Source organism: Dama dama, chromosome X (assembly GCF_033118175.1).
Source record: "Dama dama isolate Ldn47 chromosome X, ASM3311817v1, whole genome shotgun sequence".
NCBI classification, from domain to species: Eukaryota; Metazoa; Chordata; class Mammalia; order Artiodactyla; family Cervidae; genus Dama; species Dama dama.
Window position 1 is genome coordinate 102,523,299 of NC_083714.1, and position 16,101 is coordinate 102,539,399.

At 42.8% G+C, this 16,101-nt stretch overlaps 1 protein-coding gene across 2 annotated transcripts in view; it reads right to left on the bottom strand.

Annotated features, from left to right (window-relative positions):
* PFKFB1 (6-phosphofructo-2-kinase/fructose-2,6-biphosphatase 1) overlaps window positions 1–16,101 on the bottom strand; it is a 98,625-nt gene that overhangs the window by 7,538 nt on the left and 74,986 nt on the right. For both annotated transcript variants that reach the window (XM_061136240.1, XM_061136241.1), the window contains exons 8-10: window positions 12,087–12,294; window positions 8,723–8,869; window positions 969–1,073 (exon numbers count right to left, since the gene is read on the bottom strand). In XM_061136240.1, coding sequence (XP_060992223.1) covers window positions 969–1,073; window positions 8,723–8,869; window positions 12,087–12,294 — 460 coding nt within the window. The remainder of the gene's footprint in view (window positions 1–968; window positions 1,074–8,722; window positions 8,870–12,086; window positions 12,295–16,101) is intronic.

The window sequence follows — 16,101 nt, forward strand, 5'->3', positions numbered from 1 at the left end:
CAAACTTGCCATTCAAAAGTCATATATTTCCAGTATTTATCAAAACCAACAAAACCCAGCTCTATGTTGTCTATAGGAAACAAAACAAAACTACACAGAGAAGTTGAAAGTAAATAACTAACCAAATACTGAGCAGACAAAATTTTAATATCATATAAAAGAAGCATTATTAGGGGGGAAAGAGGCTTGCTCACTATATAATAAAACATACAGTTTACTAAGGAGATATAATTGCTTTAAATTTGTATGCTTCTAATAATATAGCCTTAAAATATAAAAAGGAAAATGAGGGCACAGTCACTGACTTCATAATGTCATTTCTGAGGGTGAAAAGACAAATGTCAAAGTGCTTTGTAACACAGGATATCTATCATTTCGTCTTCTCTAATATTCTGCTTTCTGATAATTTTCCTCAGGAACCTGTATCAGAAATGGAGTATGACTAATAAATATTCTAACATGTGGAACTGGCTAAATGGAGGCTGGGTTGCAAGCAATGAGGATTCACCACCACATGGAAATAGGGAACTGATAATCTGGTTCATATGGTGGCAGAAGAGTTGGTTAAACCATTAGCCATCGTCACTTGGGACTCCAACCCACAATCCAGAAAGGCTGGAGCTTTAGGCAACTTGGCAATAAAGTGTCAGAAAATTAAAGTACATTAAAATATTTCAGATGCCATTAGTGAAAGAATATTAAAGACAAAGTCTAGGATAAAGTGAGCCTTCCTGAAAGAAGGAAATAAACAGGCAAATGTACTGCCTTTAAAAAGAGGAAAATGTTGTTTATAGCCAAGAATGAGAGAGCCAAGGACCAGATAATCATGTGCTTTGTGGGATGGAAGATGCTGCAAAATTTGCTTTACCCTGTTTCTAAGGCTGTCCGGGGAAATATGGAATCCTGGTTGTTGGAATAAAGATACTGGGGAGGAGTCCTAAGAGTCCGGCCACCCCTCCAAATCTTACCTCTCCCTTAGGATAGCGGTAGCGGTATTTATCTTGGTCTCGCAGTGCAAATTCTTCAGGGTAGTGTTCTTGGATTTCTTCATAAGTCATCTCCTCACAGACACCCTGAGAAAAATTATTTGGGGACAAAAGTTTATATAAGCTGAAATCTCCACAACCTTTACCATAGGTCTGAGGCCAATGATCATGGAACATTAGCACACAAGCACCTGGGTTTCTGTTAACACACCTCTAGGTTTGGGTCTGCTGTCTGTTATTGTTGTTCAGTCACTAGTCGAGTCCAGCTATTTGCAGCTCCATGAACTGCAGCACACCAGGCTTCCCTGTTGTTCACTATCTTCTGGAGTTTGTTCAAACTCATATCCATTGACTTGATGATGCTATTCAACCATCTTATCACCCCACTAAGCAACCATTTCTGTCACCCCCTGCTCCTCCTGCCCTCAATCTTTCCCAACATCAGAGTCTTTTCCAATGAGTCAGCTCTTCAAATCAGGTGGCCAAAAGTATTGGAGCTTCAGCTTCAGCATCAGTCCTTCCAATGAATATTCAGGACTGATTTCCTTTAGGATTGACTGGTTAGATCTCCTTGCTTTCCAAGGGACTCTCAAGAGTCATCTCCAGCACCACAATTCGAAAGCATCAGTTCTTCAGCACTCAGTCTTCTTTATGATCCAACTTTCACATCCATACATGACTAATGAAAAAACCATAGCTTTGACTATATGCACTTTGTCGGCAAAGTGATGTCTGGTTTTTAATACCCTATCTATGCTTGTCATAGCTTTTCTTCCAAGGAGCAAGCGTCTTTTAATTTCGTGGCTGCAGTCACTGTCTGCAGTGATTTTGAAGCCCAAGAAAATAAAGTCTGTCACTCTTTCCACTTTTTTCTCATCCATTTGCCATGAAGTGATGGGACCAGATGCCATGATCTTAGTTTTTGAATGTTGAGTTTTAAGCCAGCTTTTTATTTTTTTTATTTTTATTTTTTTTTCCATAAGAAAAAGAAATGTATTGGTTAACTCAAGGTTTGAGAGTGGTTAGCTTCAGGTGAAACCAGGTGTCATAGCAACACAGCACTTTAAGAGAAACCTCCTTTTAAATTTGTATAGAGAAGAAAAAATATCGCTGGTTTGTTTCCTCCTGCTGCTTAAAAGAGATGAAAATGTCTGGCACTTGCAGCCTCTTTCCTCCGTTTGGAGACCCCTGGTCTTCCTGCCTGTTACACTCTCATTCCCCCCTTTTCTTTTAGGAGAATTATGTTGCCTAGGGAAAAGGGACCTTGTTCTCATTCCATAACTGCTTCCGAGCTGACAAGGGGCGTTGTCCCTAAATTGGTGAGGCAACATATTCTCCTAATCCTCATAGTGAGGATGTCTGATCCAGGGGCCCCAAATAGTAGTCGGAAGAAGCTGCAGTGATAGCAGGAGTTTGAGCAACCATTTGTAACTTAAAAGCTTTCATGCGACTAGAAACAAATCCAGTTACACAGTTACAAATGCAGGGAGCAAACAGCAAAAACAAAACAATCAGAATTATTGTAATTAAGATAGATTTCCACCATGGGGAACTAGTTAACGTCTCCCAAAGTGAGACAATAGAGGCTTCAGGAGTATCCATGGCCCCAATCATCTTGTTCATGTGTTTAGTAAAATGAGTAACATTAGTGCTCATATCAGGTATATATGTGCAGCACTGAGTATGAAGGATGGCACAAGTTCCTCCTTGTGCAGCTGTCAGAATATCTAAAGCCAATCTGTTTTGTAAAACCACCTTTCTAATTGGTGCTTGTTCAGCATTAAGAGCTGAATAGCTTTTTGAGAATCTTGTAATGCCTGTTGAGTAAAATTAGTCAAAGCATCTACTCGTAGCATAACATCTGTAGTTCCCAAAGAGGGGACAAACACTGCAGCCAAATAATCATACCGGTGAAATACAGAACTTGTCCACCAACATTTAAGGTGGGGTAAATTAGCAGGCTTTTCTGGAAGCTCTGAAAATATAAAGCCGTGGGTAAAGGCTAGACCCAGGGTGCATCTCCCTATCCAGCCAGGGGGAAGCCAAGCCCATAGGTAAGAGCCACATATCCAATAATTCCCTTTGGAGCAAGCCAGCGTGACTGAGATATCCAGTCCCAATTAGTGCCTGGCCAGACAAAGGTAGATCCTGAGCTGGGGTTGGAAAACACTGGAATGATTACGTTACATATTTCCTGAGGCAAAAATCCCAATTGTTTCCAATCATTGTAATTAAGTTGTTGGCTAACTTTGGGGGATGGCTCTGTTTGTTCCCAGCATATAGGGGCAGTAGACATTAGACGTCCTTTTTCAGGAGTTAGCCATATAACCTTATCCCATATTTGATAAACGTCAGGTAAAAAACCATCAGATCTAGACCTATTTGTCTTATGTGCAGCAAAATAGTCATTAAACTGAGACCGTGTATAATCAAAATTAAAAGTTACGTTATGTCCAAAGTTAAGGTACAAAGTATTGCACCAGTCCATTTTAGGGTTGTTAGATGTCATCAGACGAAGAAAAGGCATCATATCTGATTGTTGTCGAAGGTATTCGCAGACCTGGAGAAAGTCTTTTCCTTGAAGTGGAGATGTCCACCATGGGAAGCCTTCCACTGATGAAAAGGGGAGTGCTCCGCAGACCCAGCATTTAGACCGATTGTGGAATGCAGCACAGGAGTGAGCCCAGGACAGGAAGGCATTGTCTTGAGGATCAAACGGCAGACTCAGGATTTCTGGAGTCAGCAGAAGTAGGCTCACATAGATTATCAGGCCCATCTTTTGCCGTCCTCCAGTGGGTACCGCGGCCATGCAGTATCACATAGGAAGACCAGGTGTGTCTTCTTTAAGCCCTGGGGATCAATTCTATCCCAGTTTTCCAGGATACAGTTCAACAGAGTGAGGCTGGAATGGTTAGGTCCCATCTTGTCCTGAAGGATCCCGGACAAGGCCCCAAGATGAAAGGTTGTTGCTGAATGATGAGATGCGGGATTCTTGGCCTCCGGAGGAGATGAATTCAATCCAGGGCCAGAGACCAGACTGGATCACTCAGAGCTTTTGTGTAATAAAGTTTTATTAAAGTATAAAGGAGAAAGCTTCTGACATAGGCATCAAAAGGGGGCAAAAGAGTACCCCTAAGCCAGCTTTTTAACTTTACTCTTTAACCCTCCTCAAGAAGCTCTTTAGTTCCTCTTTGCTTTCTGCCATTAGAGTGGTATCATCTGCATATCTGAGGTTGTTGATATTTCTCCTGGCAATCTTGATTCCAGCTTGTGCCTCATCCAGCCCAGCATTTTGCATGGTGTACTCTGCATATAAATTAAATAAGCAGGATGACAATATACAGCCTTGACGTACTCCTTTCCCAATTTTGAACCAGTCCATTGCTCCATGTCCAGTTCTAACTATTGTTTCCTGGCATTCAAATAGGTTTCTCAAGAGACAAGTAAGGTGGTCTGATATTCCCGTCTCTTGAAGAATTTTCCACAGTTTGTTGTGATCCACAGTCAAAAGCTTTTGAGTAGTCAGTGAAGCAGAAATAGATGTTTTCCTGGAATTCCCGTGCTTTTTGTATGATCCAACAAATGTTGGCAATTTGATCTCTGGTTTCTCTGCCCCTTCTAAACCCAGCTTGTACACCTGGAAGTTCTCAATTCACATACTGTTGAAGCCTAGCTTGAAGGATCTTGAGCATTACCCTGCTAACATGTGACATGAGCACAATTGCATGGTAGTCCCTTTGGTATTGCTCTTCTTTGAGTTTGGAATGAAAACTGACCTTTTCCAATCCTGTGGCTACTGCTGAATTTTCCAAATTTGCTGACATACTGAATGCGACAGTTTAACAGCATCATCTTTTAGGATTTGAAATAGCTCAACTGGAATTCCATCCCCTCCACTAGCTTTGTTGGTAGTAATGCTTCCTAAGGCCCACTTGATTTCACACTCCAGGATGTCTGACTCTAGGTGAGTGACCACACCATTGTGGTTATCTGCATCATTAAGACCTTTTTTGTATAGTTCTTCTTTGTATACTTGCCACCTCTTCTTCCTGGTGGGTTATAGTCCATGGAGTTGCAAAGAGTTGGACACAACTGAGCAACTAAACCTTTCGCTACTTCACTTTACTGCCTCTATGGAAGGAGAAAATACATTCTTTTTGTTGTCTGGTGTATGTGTATATGTGTGCACAAGGTTTGTAGTTGTGTGGATGTGAGAGTGAGTGCATGTGCATAGGTGTGTTCAGGCTGAGTGCATGGTGGGTACCTGTGGTGCTTCTCTATGATTATCCTAACTGGTTTATAGATGTACATTGTACATATGTGTGTATTTTTATAAATTTGTGGGTTTAAGAATTCGTGATTGTGTTTGTGTAGCTTGCTCATGATGTGTATTTTTGGTATGTTTAAGGTCCTATGCTATTGGTTGTGCATTTGTCTCAGCATATATATGTAAGTATATATATGTGTATGTGTATATAAAGGATATCACGTCATCTAAGAATGTGCCTGCATAGGTGTCTCTGTGGTCTGTCTCTTCATGTGGGTCTCAGTGTGTCTGTGGTGTGTGTGTCTCTGAAATGTGTATCTCCATAAATATATGTGTGAGTATCTATGTATCTATGTCTGAGGTCTGTGTGAATCTGTGGTAATATGGTTGAGGCTGTATGTCTGCACTGTTTGTGTGTCCATGGTATGCCTCTATGTGTCTATGTGATGTAGATATATGCAAAGATTGCACGTGTGTCTATGGTGAATGTGATATGTGCCTCTAGCTGTGTCTGTCTGTAAGTGTGTGTGTGTGCATGAATGGTGCACATATGATTGGTAGATGTGTCTGAGAGGAAACCTGTGTTTGACTAGTTAGTCTATGTGTCTGTGAAATGCATATCTGTGAGTGTAAACATACCTGTGGTGGATGTCTGTGACTGTGTATGCAAGTGCATGTGTATGTACATATCCACAACAGGGCTTTTCAATGTTATAGCATTTCCCATCCCTCCTGCCTACACTTCTTCTCCAGGACCTCTGGCAGATAAAGAAATAGGTATCCACAGACCTCTCTCAGAAGGCAAGAATTAGCAAATTCCTCAGTTTCAGAGTGGTCCTTGCGGATATACATTCTCCTGACCCAAAGAAGGAATTAAGGGCTCTCAAAGAATGAGTTCTCACTAAGAAATCCACAGAAGTGAGGTGGCTGTTGGTAGAGGTGGGGTCGATGTTGGGTTTATAAGATTCCCTTCTGGTTTGATAGATTCAAATTAGACCTTCCTGTAATGAAGAAATGGGCTCTGGTTGTCTTTTGAGCCACCAACCAGGCTTTCCTTAGGAGTTAGGTTCACCCCTGTCCCAACCTACAGGAAGATAGGCAGTGTCAAACCTGCATCTGACACTGCCCATGGGAGAAAATGTACTCTGTATATTCACAAAGTCCTTCCAGATTGGCTTTGACTTTTTATTCTGAGGCATGCTGGGAATTTGTTGCCTGTGGAAGTGACCACTGATCCCTTATTGACTTAAAGAAAATCGCCTAACTTCTTTGAATTTTATTTTCCTCATCTGCAAAATAAGGATAATTATAACTATCTCACAACAGCATTTTGAATATTATAGATAATATATATAAAAGAGACTAGTACAGAATGTACAAGGCACAATTAAAAAACAATCCATGGAATATATTACTCTATAATTAATATTGCTTGGATTATATAGTAATTTAAATAGATCAATTTAATCTAATGTTATCAGGTTAATATATCTAATTATTAATATAGTATTGGTAATGGAAATAAACCAGAAAGTTAGACATCATTCTAAATTCTTCCTCCTTCTTGACCCATCTTTCATAGCTAATTTCTGAGATTCTAATCCTTAAATTTCTCTCAAATCTATTCCTCTTTCTTCTCTCTCCATCTCCACTGTTATAACCTTAGTAGACCTATACACATACACAATTCCCTCTTTGCTTATGCTGCTTTCTCTGCATGATTCCTGATCCTCTCTACTTGGCTCACTGTTACTCAACCCTCAGGTTTTAAGTAGGCATCACTTCCTCCAGGCAGATCATGGCTGGGTCAGATGCCTTGCCCCAGCATCTGTGTGCCCACATTCTAGCCTACCAGAGTCTGCATCACACATGCTGTTTTGTATTCCTCTGTCTACCCTATTTTTTTCTGAAAATTCAATGAAGACAGAAACCAATCTCTGTCTCTAGCACTATTCTAGAGTTTGAAATGGAGTAGGGATCCAATAAGTGCTTATACCACATGTATGCCATAAACAAACAATAACTGAACTATTATGATGAAAAGTTGTCTCACATGTATTTTATAATAATATATGTGATATGTATAACAATGTTGTATTTCCCTTTTCTAAATGTGTGTGTCTCTACACATCTATAGTTAAGTATATATGTTACTATGCATGTACACACATACTTCCTGTATTTATCTAGCAGGCAATCAGGTTAACCTACCTACACAGAAGTTATCTACATCTGTGATGAAGCTTTTACTTTAGTATCTAACAATCATAACCTGTGGGCTGCTACCTGATGTAAATGTGCCTATAGTGCAGGTGAGACAATGGAGAGGAAATATCTTCTTAAAGAACTCATGGAAAAACCTGACTCTAAAGAGAGACTGTATCATGAGGGTCAAATGAAATATTCGCTAAGTTTTTCCTTCATTTCATCTCCAATACACATCTGGTCCATCACACCCTCACTTCTTGCCTAGACTAATGCAGTCATCTCCATACTGGTAAGCATTCTCATTCTGGCCCTCTTCCCGCCTAGTCTCCAGACATGATCATGACGGAGTCATGGATGGAGTCTTCACGGCATGGTTTTAAGAAAATGTGAATCACATTTGGCCCACTCCTCCTTTTGAGGAAGGAGGTAATTTTTTAAAAATAATTTTTAATCGGAAGATAATTGTTTTACAATGTTGCATTGGTTTCTGCTATACAACAAAGTGAATCATCTTTAAGTATACATATATCCCCTCCCTCTTGAGCCTCCTTCCCATCCCCCACCCCCCTCCTCTAGGTTATCACAGGGGACCAATCTGAGTTCCCTGTACTATACAGCAGCTTCCCACTGGTTATCTATTTTGCACATGGTAGCCTACTCCTTGACTTAGACCACACCAATGTTTTCCCATTTTTAGGGTAGCATCCAAATCCCTCAATATGGACTATAAAGCCCCATAAGCTCTCTTCTTTTCCAACCTCATTTCATCTCCTTTCTCTCCAGACCTTACAATCACTATCTCAGACTCTCTGCTATTTTCCTTCAGTTCCCTGAACATGCTATGCTCTATTATCACCTCTGGGCTTTCACATGAACTGTTCCCTATTCCTTGAACTAAAATTTTTCCCTTACCCAAGTCCATTTTGCATGCTTCTAGGAAACTTTCCTTCTAAATCTTCCACCACTGTCTTGTCAAGAATATCCTCACCTTCTGAGACTCTATAGACCCTTGTATTTCCCCTCTCACAAACTTTTGTTGCATGCAATGCAATGTCTTATTCACTGTCAACCTTCGGGCTCCATGAGAGTAAAGACCTTGTCTGTTCTGAACTTCACTGGATCCCCAAGGCACAGAACAGTGTTTAGCACAAGAAAAGTTTGTTGAATTAATTAGGTTTTGCATATGAGCCACAGCAAAGGCAATCCAGGGGATAAGTCTAGAGTCACTACCCACCAGGGAATCCATCCCCCTCCATCTCACCGCATCAATCTCATTCAGGGCCTTCCATTGCTCATAGGGAACACCTAAGGCTTCAGCTGTCTGGATGGTCCTCTTCATGTGGCTGGTCCACACCTTCAGGGAGCTGATACCCTGGGACTGAATGAAATTGGCTAGGGCATAGGCATACTGAGGAGTGGGGGTGCAAAGGAGGAGAGGATGGGAGAAAGAGAGATGAAAGAAGACAAGGTGGCCGTGAGAATAAATTTAGGTCTACCACAAATAATGGAGTGATAATGAATAAGGAGGAGTAGAGTTTAAATGTTTCCAATTTACAAAAAGTCATATTCTTGCCCACATGACTAAGGACCAAGGGAATAGAAAATAATATATATATTTATGTGTGTATATGTGCATATGTGTGTGTGTATTCACTGATGCTTGTTCACAGAACCTCCTACTTGGCTATTCATTCATTCAAACAGTTCACTTCTAACATTTGTGGGCCTGGGACAAAAGTACAAATAGAAGCACCCCACTTATAGTTCACCTCCCTTCTTTTCCCATTTCTGCTCCATCCTGTACTCCTAGGCACCTTAAGTACATGCTTATGGATAATCCAGTCACAGGAACAAATTCTGTCTATACCATATCTTCACTAATCCCCATGACATACAAACAGTGACCCCTTGGCCATTCCTTTTCCTAGGGGTGAACAATTTTGTGAGATGTCCTGTTCTCATGTGAACAGACTCTGGGACAGGCCCAATGTGAGTACTGGAAGCAGACTCTGGGCAGGAAATTCTAGGATTCTGGGTACTCTGAGTATGGCCTGAAAGTGTATGTGAGTGGGATGTAGGGGACATTTTTCTTTGACTTTGTGAATTCTCATTGCTTGAGTAGAGGACCTGGTACTAAGATTCTAAGGGCATTCAAATATTTACTGAGTGTGTGTAGCCATGTGTTGGGTGCTGGGGTGGCCAGATCTCAAGACATAGCCCATCCAGTGAGGGAAACAGTGACAGCACCAAAAGGAACCACTTAGGTTTGTGGAAGTGCATATGAGCAACTGATTCACTCTTCTTCTGCAGATAGGCAAGTTTTTAATCACAGATGATGTGTGGGGAACATCTGCACAAATGTACAGATACAGGGCACACATTTTTATGTACAGATATAGGCATTGTGTCCACACATTCTAATTACGGATTATGAGTCAACAGTCAGTGTGCTCTGGTGGAAGGAGTCCTGATTGGGAGACAAGTGATGGGGTTTAATCTACCCCGGCTCCCTTACAGGGTCCCCTTGTGCCCTGGGGCATATCATGGGCCCACCCTGGCTTTGTATCTCCTGACTGCAACATGCAAACAGCATTAGCTCACTCAGCCTGGTCTCTGTGAGTGTCACATTAGATAGTAGATGGGGAGCCACCAGAGTGCTCTCTGGCACATAGTGAGAGCTACGGTGCTCGATTGTGGATGACAGTTGATGGGAAGATACTTTGGAAACCGTGCATGCTGCACTGTGCTCTTTAGCATGAAAGTTGGAGCCAGGCATGTGCATGTACATGTACACATCTCTGTTTAAGGAGGCATGTTGTATGGAGATGGCCATGTGTCCAAACTGGGTGCTTAGTTGTGTGGGCAAGGCCATGGACAGCCCCAACCAAGAGACCCCTGGCTGTAGGTGGTGCCACAGGCTTGGGTGGCATCTCTATGGCCTCTGACTCTGCTCTGAGGAGTGAGAGAGGTAATAGAAGTCAGAGTCCAACTTGAGGGGATACTGCCAGTCTGAAAGTAACAGAAAAGGAGCCAAGAGGACTGAGGCTTCTGGTGTGATGACTTGCCTGCAACACTGCCAGCTCTGCAGTGGGGGAGGCTGAGGGGCAAGCAGGAAGGCCTGGTTTTCAGTCCTGGCTCTGTCCTTTACTGAATGTGTGACCAGAGGCCACTTTCTGTTCCTGTCTGGGCCTCAGCCTCCTCTTCCATAAATCAGTGATGGTAATGCCCACTCCACAGAGTTGTGAAGATTAAATGAGGCCACACATGTGGAAGTAGATGGTGCCATGAATGTGCAGAGGTGTCCAATAAAAGAGGGAGCTCCTTCCCTCCTGCACCTCATTTCCCTCTTATCCCACCCCACGTCATCCTCCCAGCAAGAACAATACCTATGTTAACAAGCCCAGTGAAAGTGAAAATGTTAGTCACTCAGTCGTGTCTGACTTTGTGACCACATGGACTGTAGCCAGCCAGGCTCCTCTGTCCATGGAATTCTCCAGGCAAGAATACTGGAGTGGGTTGCTATTCCCTTCTCCAGGGTATCTTCCCAATCCAGGGATCGAACCTGAGTCTCCTGCACTGCAGACAGATTCTTTGTCATCCAAGCTACCTGGGAAGCCCCTTTAACAAGCCCAGGGAGAGGGCCAAATGCAGGAAAATGTGTCTCTTTATTTGGGCAGCACGTATAACATGCAGGTCATTATTCTTGACTAGAAAGAAGAGACGCCCACCACTGGCTTCCCTGATAGCTCAGTTTGTAAAGAATCCACCTGCAATGCAGGAGACCCCGGTTTGATTCCTGGGCTAGGAAGATCCGCTGACGAAGGGATAGGCTACCCACTCCAGTATTCTGGCCCGGAGAATTCCATGGACTGTATAGTCCATGAGGTCGCAAAGAGTCGGACACCACTGAGCAACTTTCACTCATTCACTCAGAAAAGAGACTCCCACCATGAAGGTCAGAGATGGACCAGAACTGGGGGATATGGAGTCCAAGTGACCTGCCTGGGAGGGCAAGAGAGGACAGGGGAGGGCTTCCTGGATCAGCCCATGGAGCAGGAGATGGGTCCTGAAAAGGGTGGAGAAAGGAGGGCAGGAAAGAAGTGGTAACTGGTGGGGGACAAGAGTCAACTCTATGATGACCTGCAGTGGGGGTTTGGGAGCATAGCATCAGCCCTTAGTAATGCAGGAAAAGATGGATTCAAGTGTGGGGCACTTCAGGGCAGCTGTCTGTGCAAAGGATGGTCACCAGCTGACAGAAGGGACAGAGGAGGGCAGCATCCATGGTGGAAACTGCACAAATGAAGACACAGAGTTGTGAGAAAAATGAGGGGACCAGTCAGGCAGGAGAGACAGTGCTCATTTTAATGGGGTTGGAGGAGCAAGTGGTCTGGGAAGGCCTGGTGTGCCAGGACCAAAGCATCAGAATTGTTGGTGGCACATGGAAGCCATGCAAAGATGGGTCAAGACTGAATGACTAATAGGGTGGAAGAGCAGGAGTGGCCAGAACCTGCTTTTACCTTGTCACTGAGCCCCTCCACCCTCAGGACCCAGTCAGCAGCCACCCCACCAACATGTGGCCCACTTGAACCAGCCCAGTCAATCAGAGCGCATGGGGCCTTCCCTACCTGCTTGCCCCGAGCTGAGAGGCCAGAGTCACCTCCAATACGGCCTCTGAGGTTGAGTTCACTCTCACCATGCCGGCATAGGTAGATGGAGCGGGGTGTGACGTGAATGTTCATGAGATAGTAGACTGTGCGGCTCTGGATATGGTCCTGCACACGATTCACCATGTAGCGTGTGCCCACGTCGAAGATCTTGATGTAGGACAGGTGGCTGGGCCGGTCCAAGCAGGAGCAAGGGCAACTCAGGAGCTGATGTTGGAGAGGCTGATCCCAAGAGAAAGCCCCAACCACACACCCTGCCTTCAAGCCTACTCCACAATGCCGCTCTCACTTACCTTTCCTCTAGCCTTGCCTTGTTCTGCATACCTGTTCTAGAAACTTGGTTCCTGGCCACCCTGAGGAGCTCACTGCCTGCTACCATCTCCCTTTGTCTCCTTTCCTCAGTCTCAGCTTGAGCCAGACTGTTTTTTTACTTTCACTCATTACACTCCATGCATCTAGTATTCTCTCTTCTGTGGTTCACATTGCTGACATACTGAGAGAGAAACAGTAATCCTTCAACAGTCAAACAGGAAGAAAATGCAAGTGGCCTATGAGATGCTGGAAGCAGTCAGGGACAGGCAGTCAGGCACAGGGTATGGTCACTGTTCTGTCAGGTCTGAGGGTCAGAGCATCTGCTGTCATGCTTACAAATATGTTTTAAAAATATCTGAAATACTTGGAGATCTTTTCATGTCACTAAAGAATTCTGGCAAGGGTGGGCCCTTTAAATTATCCAGGTCTTCTAATACATTTTAAAATAGAATTCACGTAATATTCTGATATAAACATCTATTGCATAAAACAAACAAACAAAAAAAGCAGCTGCCAACTGTGCCTGACTGCCTGTCCCTGACTGCCTCCAACATCTCATAGGCCATTTGCATTTGCTGAGCATTTTGTGTGTGTGTGTGTGTGTGTGTGTGTGTGTGTGTGTGTGTGTGTGTGTGCATCTGGCAGGGGTGGGAGGTTTCAAACTGCATAAATCCTCATAGCCATCCTAGGAAGTGGAGACTATAATTTCTGTTTTATAGGTGAGGAAACTGAAACACAGAGAGAGGAAGTGATTTGCCTGATGTCAAAATCTCCAACCTAAGACTCTTAGAGCCTAGGTGGTAAATGGCTGATGTCACCTTGTTGTCTTGTTCCTGACACTAGGTTCTGAGTGGCACTAGGATAAATTCCAAATTCCTTAGCTTATTCTGACATTCTAGGTGCCTTCATACCTTGGCTGCGCTTGACCTAACCTCAGTGTTCCATGTCCATGCTCATAACTTTATTTCATTTCAGCCTTAATGCTTTTGCTGAAATATTCTCTGTACTCGTCTACTTTTTATTCAGACTTAACTAGGCCTTTACAAGGTACTGTTCTCTGTCCTTGAAAAGATGTTCTTTCCCTGGTTTCCAAAGCTGAGTTCCTATGCATCTATCCTCCAAGAGTCAGTATATTCACTCTTTCTACAAAGTTTTTTTTAAGCCCAGGATCATGTGAATCATTTAGAGGTACTTCACATCAAAAGTACTACGTTTTCTATTTCTTCTCGGCATACCCCCATCATTTATAATTTAAAATAAAAATTATCAGTTCAGTTCAGTTGCTAAGTATTGTTGGACTCTTTGCAACAACATGGACTGCAGCACTCCAGGCCTCTCTGTCCATCACCAACTCCCGGAGCTTACCAAACTCATGTCCATCGAGTCGGTGATGCCATCCAACCATCTCATCCTCTGTTATCCACTTCTCCTCCTGCCTTCAATCTTTCCCAGGAACAGGGTCTTTTCCAATGAGTGCGTTCTTCACATCAAGTGACCAAAGTATTGGAGCTTCAGCTTCAGCATCAATGAACATTCAGGACTGATTTCCTTCAGGATTGACTGTTTGGATCTCCTTGCAGTCCAAGGGACTCTCAAGAGCCTTCTTCAGCACCACAGTTTGAAAGCATCAATTCTTTGGCACACAGTTTTCTTTATAGTCCAACTCTCACATCCATATATGACTACTGGAAAAACCATAGCTTTGACTAGATGGACCTTTGTCGGCAAAGTAATGTCTCTGCTTTTTAATATGCTGTCTAGGTTGGGCATAGCTTTTCTTCCAAGGAGCAAGTGTCTTTTAATGTCATGGCTACAGTCACCATCTGCAGTGATTTTGGAGCCCAAGAAAATAAAGTCTGTCACTGTTTCCATTGTTTCCCCATCTATTTACCATGAAGTGATGGGAGTGGATGTCATGATCTTAGTTCTCTGAATACTGAGCTTTAAGCCAACTTTTTCACTCTCCTCTTTCACTTTCATCAAGAGGTTCTTTGGTTCTTCTTTGCTTTCTGCCATAAGGGTGGTGTCGTCTGCATATCTGAGGTTATTGATATTTCTCCAAGCAATCTTGATTCCAGCTTGTACTTCACCCAGCCTGGCATTTTGCATAATGTACTCTGCATATAAGTTAAATAAGCAAGGTGACAATCTATAGCCTTGATATACTCCTTTCCTGATATGGAACCAGTCCATTGTTCCATTTCTGGTTCTAACTGTTGCTTCTTGACCTGCATACAGATTTCTGAGGAGGCAGGTAAGGTGGCTTGGTATTCCGATCTCTTTAAGAATTTTCCAGAGTTTATTGTAATCCACACAGTCAAAGGCTTTGATGTAGTCAATAAAGCAGAAGTAGACACTTTTCCAGAACTCTCTTGATTTTTCTGTGATCCAGGAATGTTGGCAATTTGATCTCTGGTTCCGCAGCCTTTTCTAAATCCAGCTTGAACATCTGGAAGTTAATGGTTCACGTACTGTTGAAGCCTGGCTTGGATAATTTTGAGCATTACTTTGCTACTGTGTGAGATGAGTGCAACTGTGTGGTAGTTTGAACATTCTTTGGCATTGTCTTTCTTTGAAATTGGAATGAAAACTGACCTTTTCCACTCCTGTGGTCACTGCTGACTTCTTGCAAATTTGCTGGCATTTTGAGTGCAGCACTTTAACAACACCATCTTTCAGGAATTGAAATTGCTCAGCTGGAATTCAACCACCTTCACTAGCTTTGTTCATAGTGATGTTTCCTAAGGTCCACTTGGCTTCAGACTCCAGGATGTCTAGCTCTAGGTGAGTGATCACACCATCGTTGTTATCTGGGTCATTAGGATCTTTTTTTGTGTGGTTCTTCTTTGTAGTCTTTCCACCTCTTCTTAATATCTTCTGCTTCTGTTAGGTCCATACCATTTCTGTCCTTTATTGTGCTCATCTTGTTATCTCTAATTTTCTTGAAGAGATCTCCAGTCTTTCCCATTCTATTTTTTCCTCTATTTCTTTGCATTGATCACTGAGGAAGGCTTTCTTATCTCTCCTTGCTATTCTTTGGAACTCTGCATTCAGATGGGTATGCCTTTCCTTTTCTCCTTTGCCTTTAGCTTCTCTTCTTTTCTCAGCTATTTGTAAGGTCTCCTCAGACAACCATTTTGACTTTTTGCATTTCTTTTTGTTGGGTATGGTCTTGATCACTGCCTCCTGTACAATGTCATGAACCTCCATTCATAGTTCTTCAGACACTCTGTCTATCAAATCTAACCCCTTGAATCTGTTTGTCACTTCCACTGTATAATTGTAAGGGATTTGATTTAGGTCATACCTGAATGGTCTAGAGGTTTCCCTACTTTCTTCAATTTAGGTCTGAATTTGGCAATAAGGAGTTCATGATCTGAGCCACAGTCAGCTCCTGGTCTTGTTTTTGCTGATTGTGTAGAGCTTCTCCATCTTTGGATGCAAAGAATACAATCAGTCTGATTTTGGTGTTGACCATCTGGTGATGTCCATGTGTAGCATTGTCTATTGTTTTGTTGGAAGAGGGTGTTTGCTATGATCAGTGTGTTCTCTTGGCAAAATTCTGTTAGCCTTTGCCCTGCTTCATTTTGTACCCCAAGGCCAAACTTGCCTGTTACTCCAGGTTTCTCTTGACTTCCTACTTTTGCATTCCAGTCCCCTATGA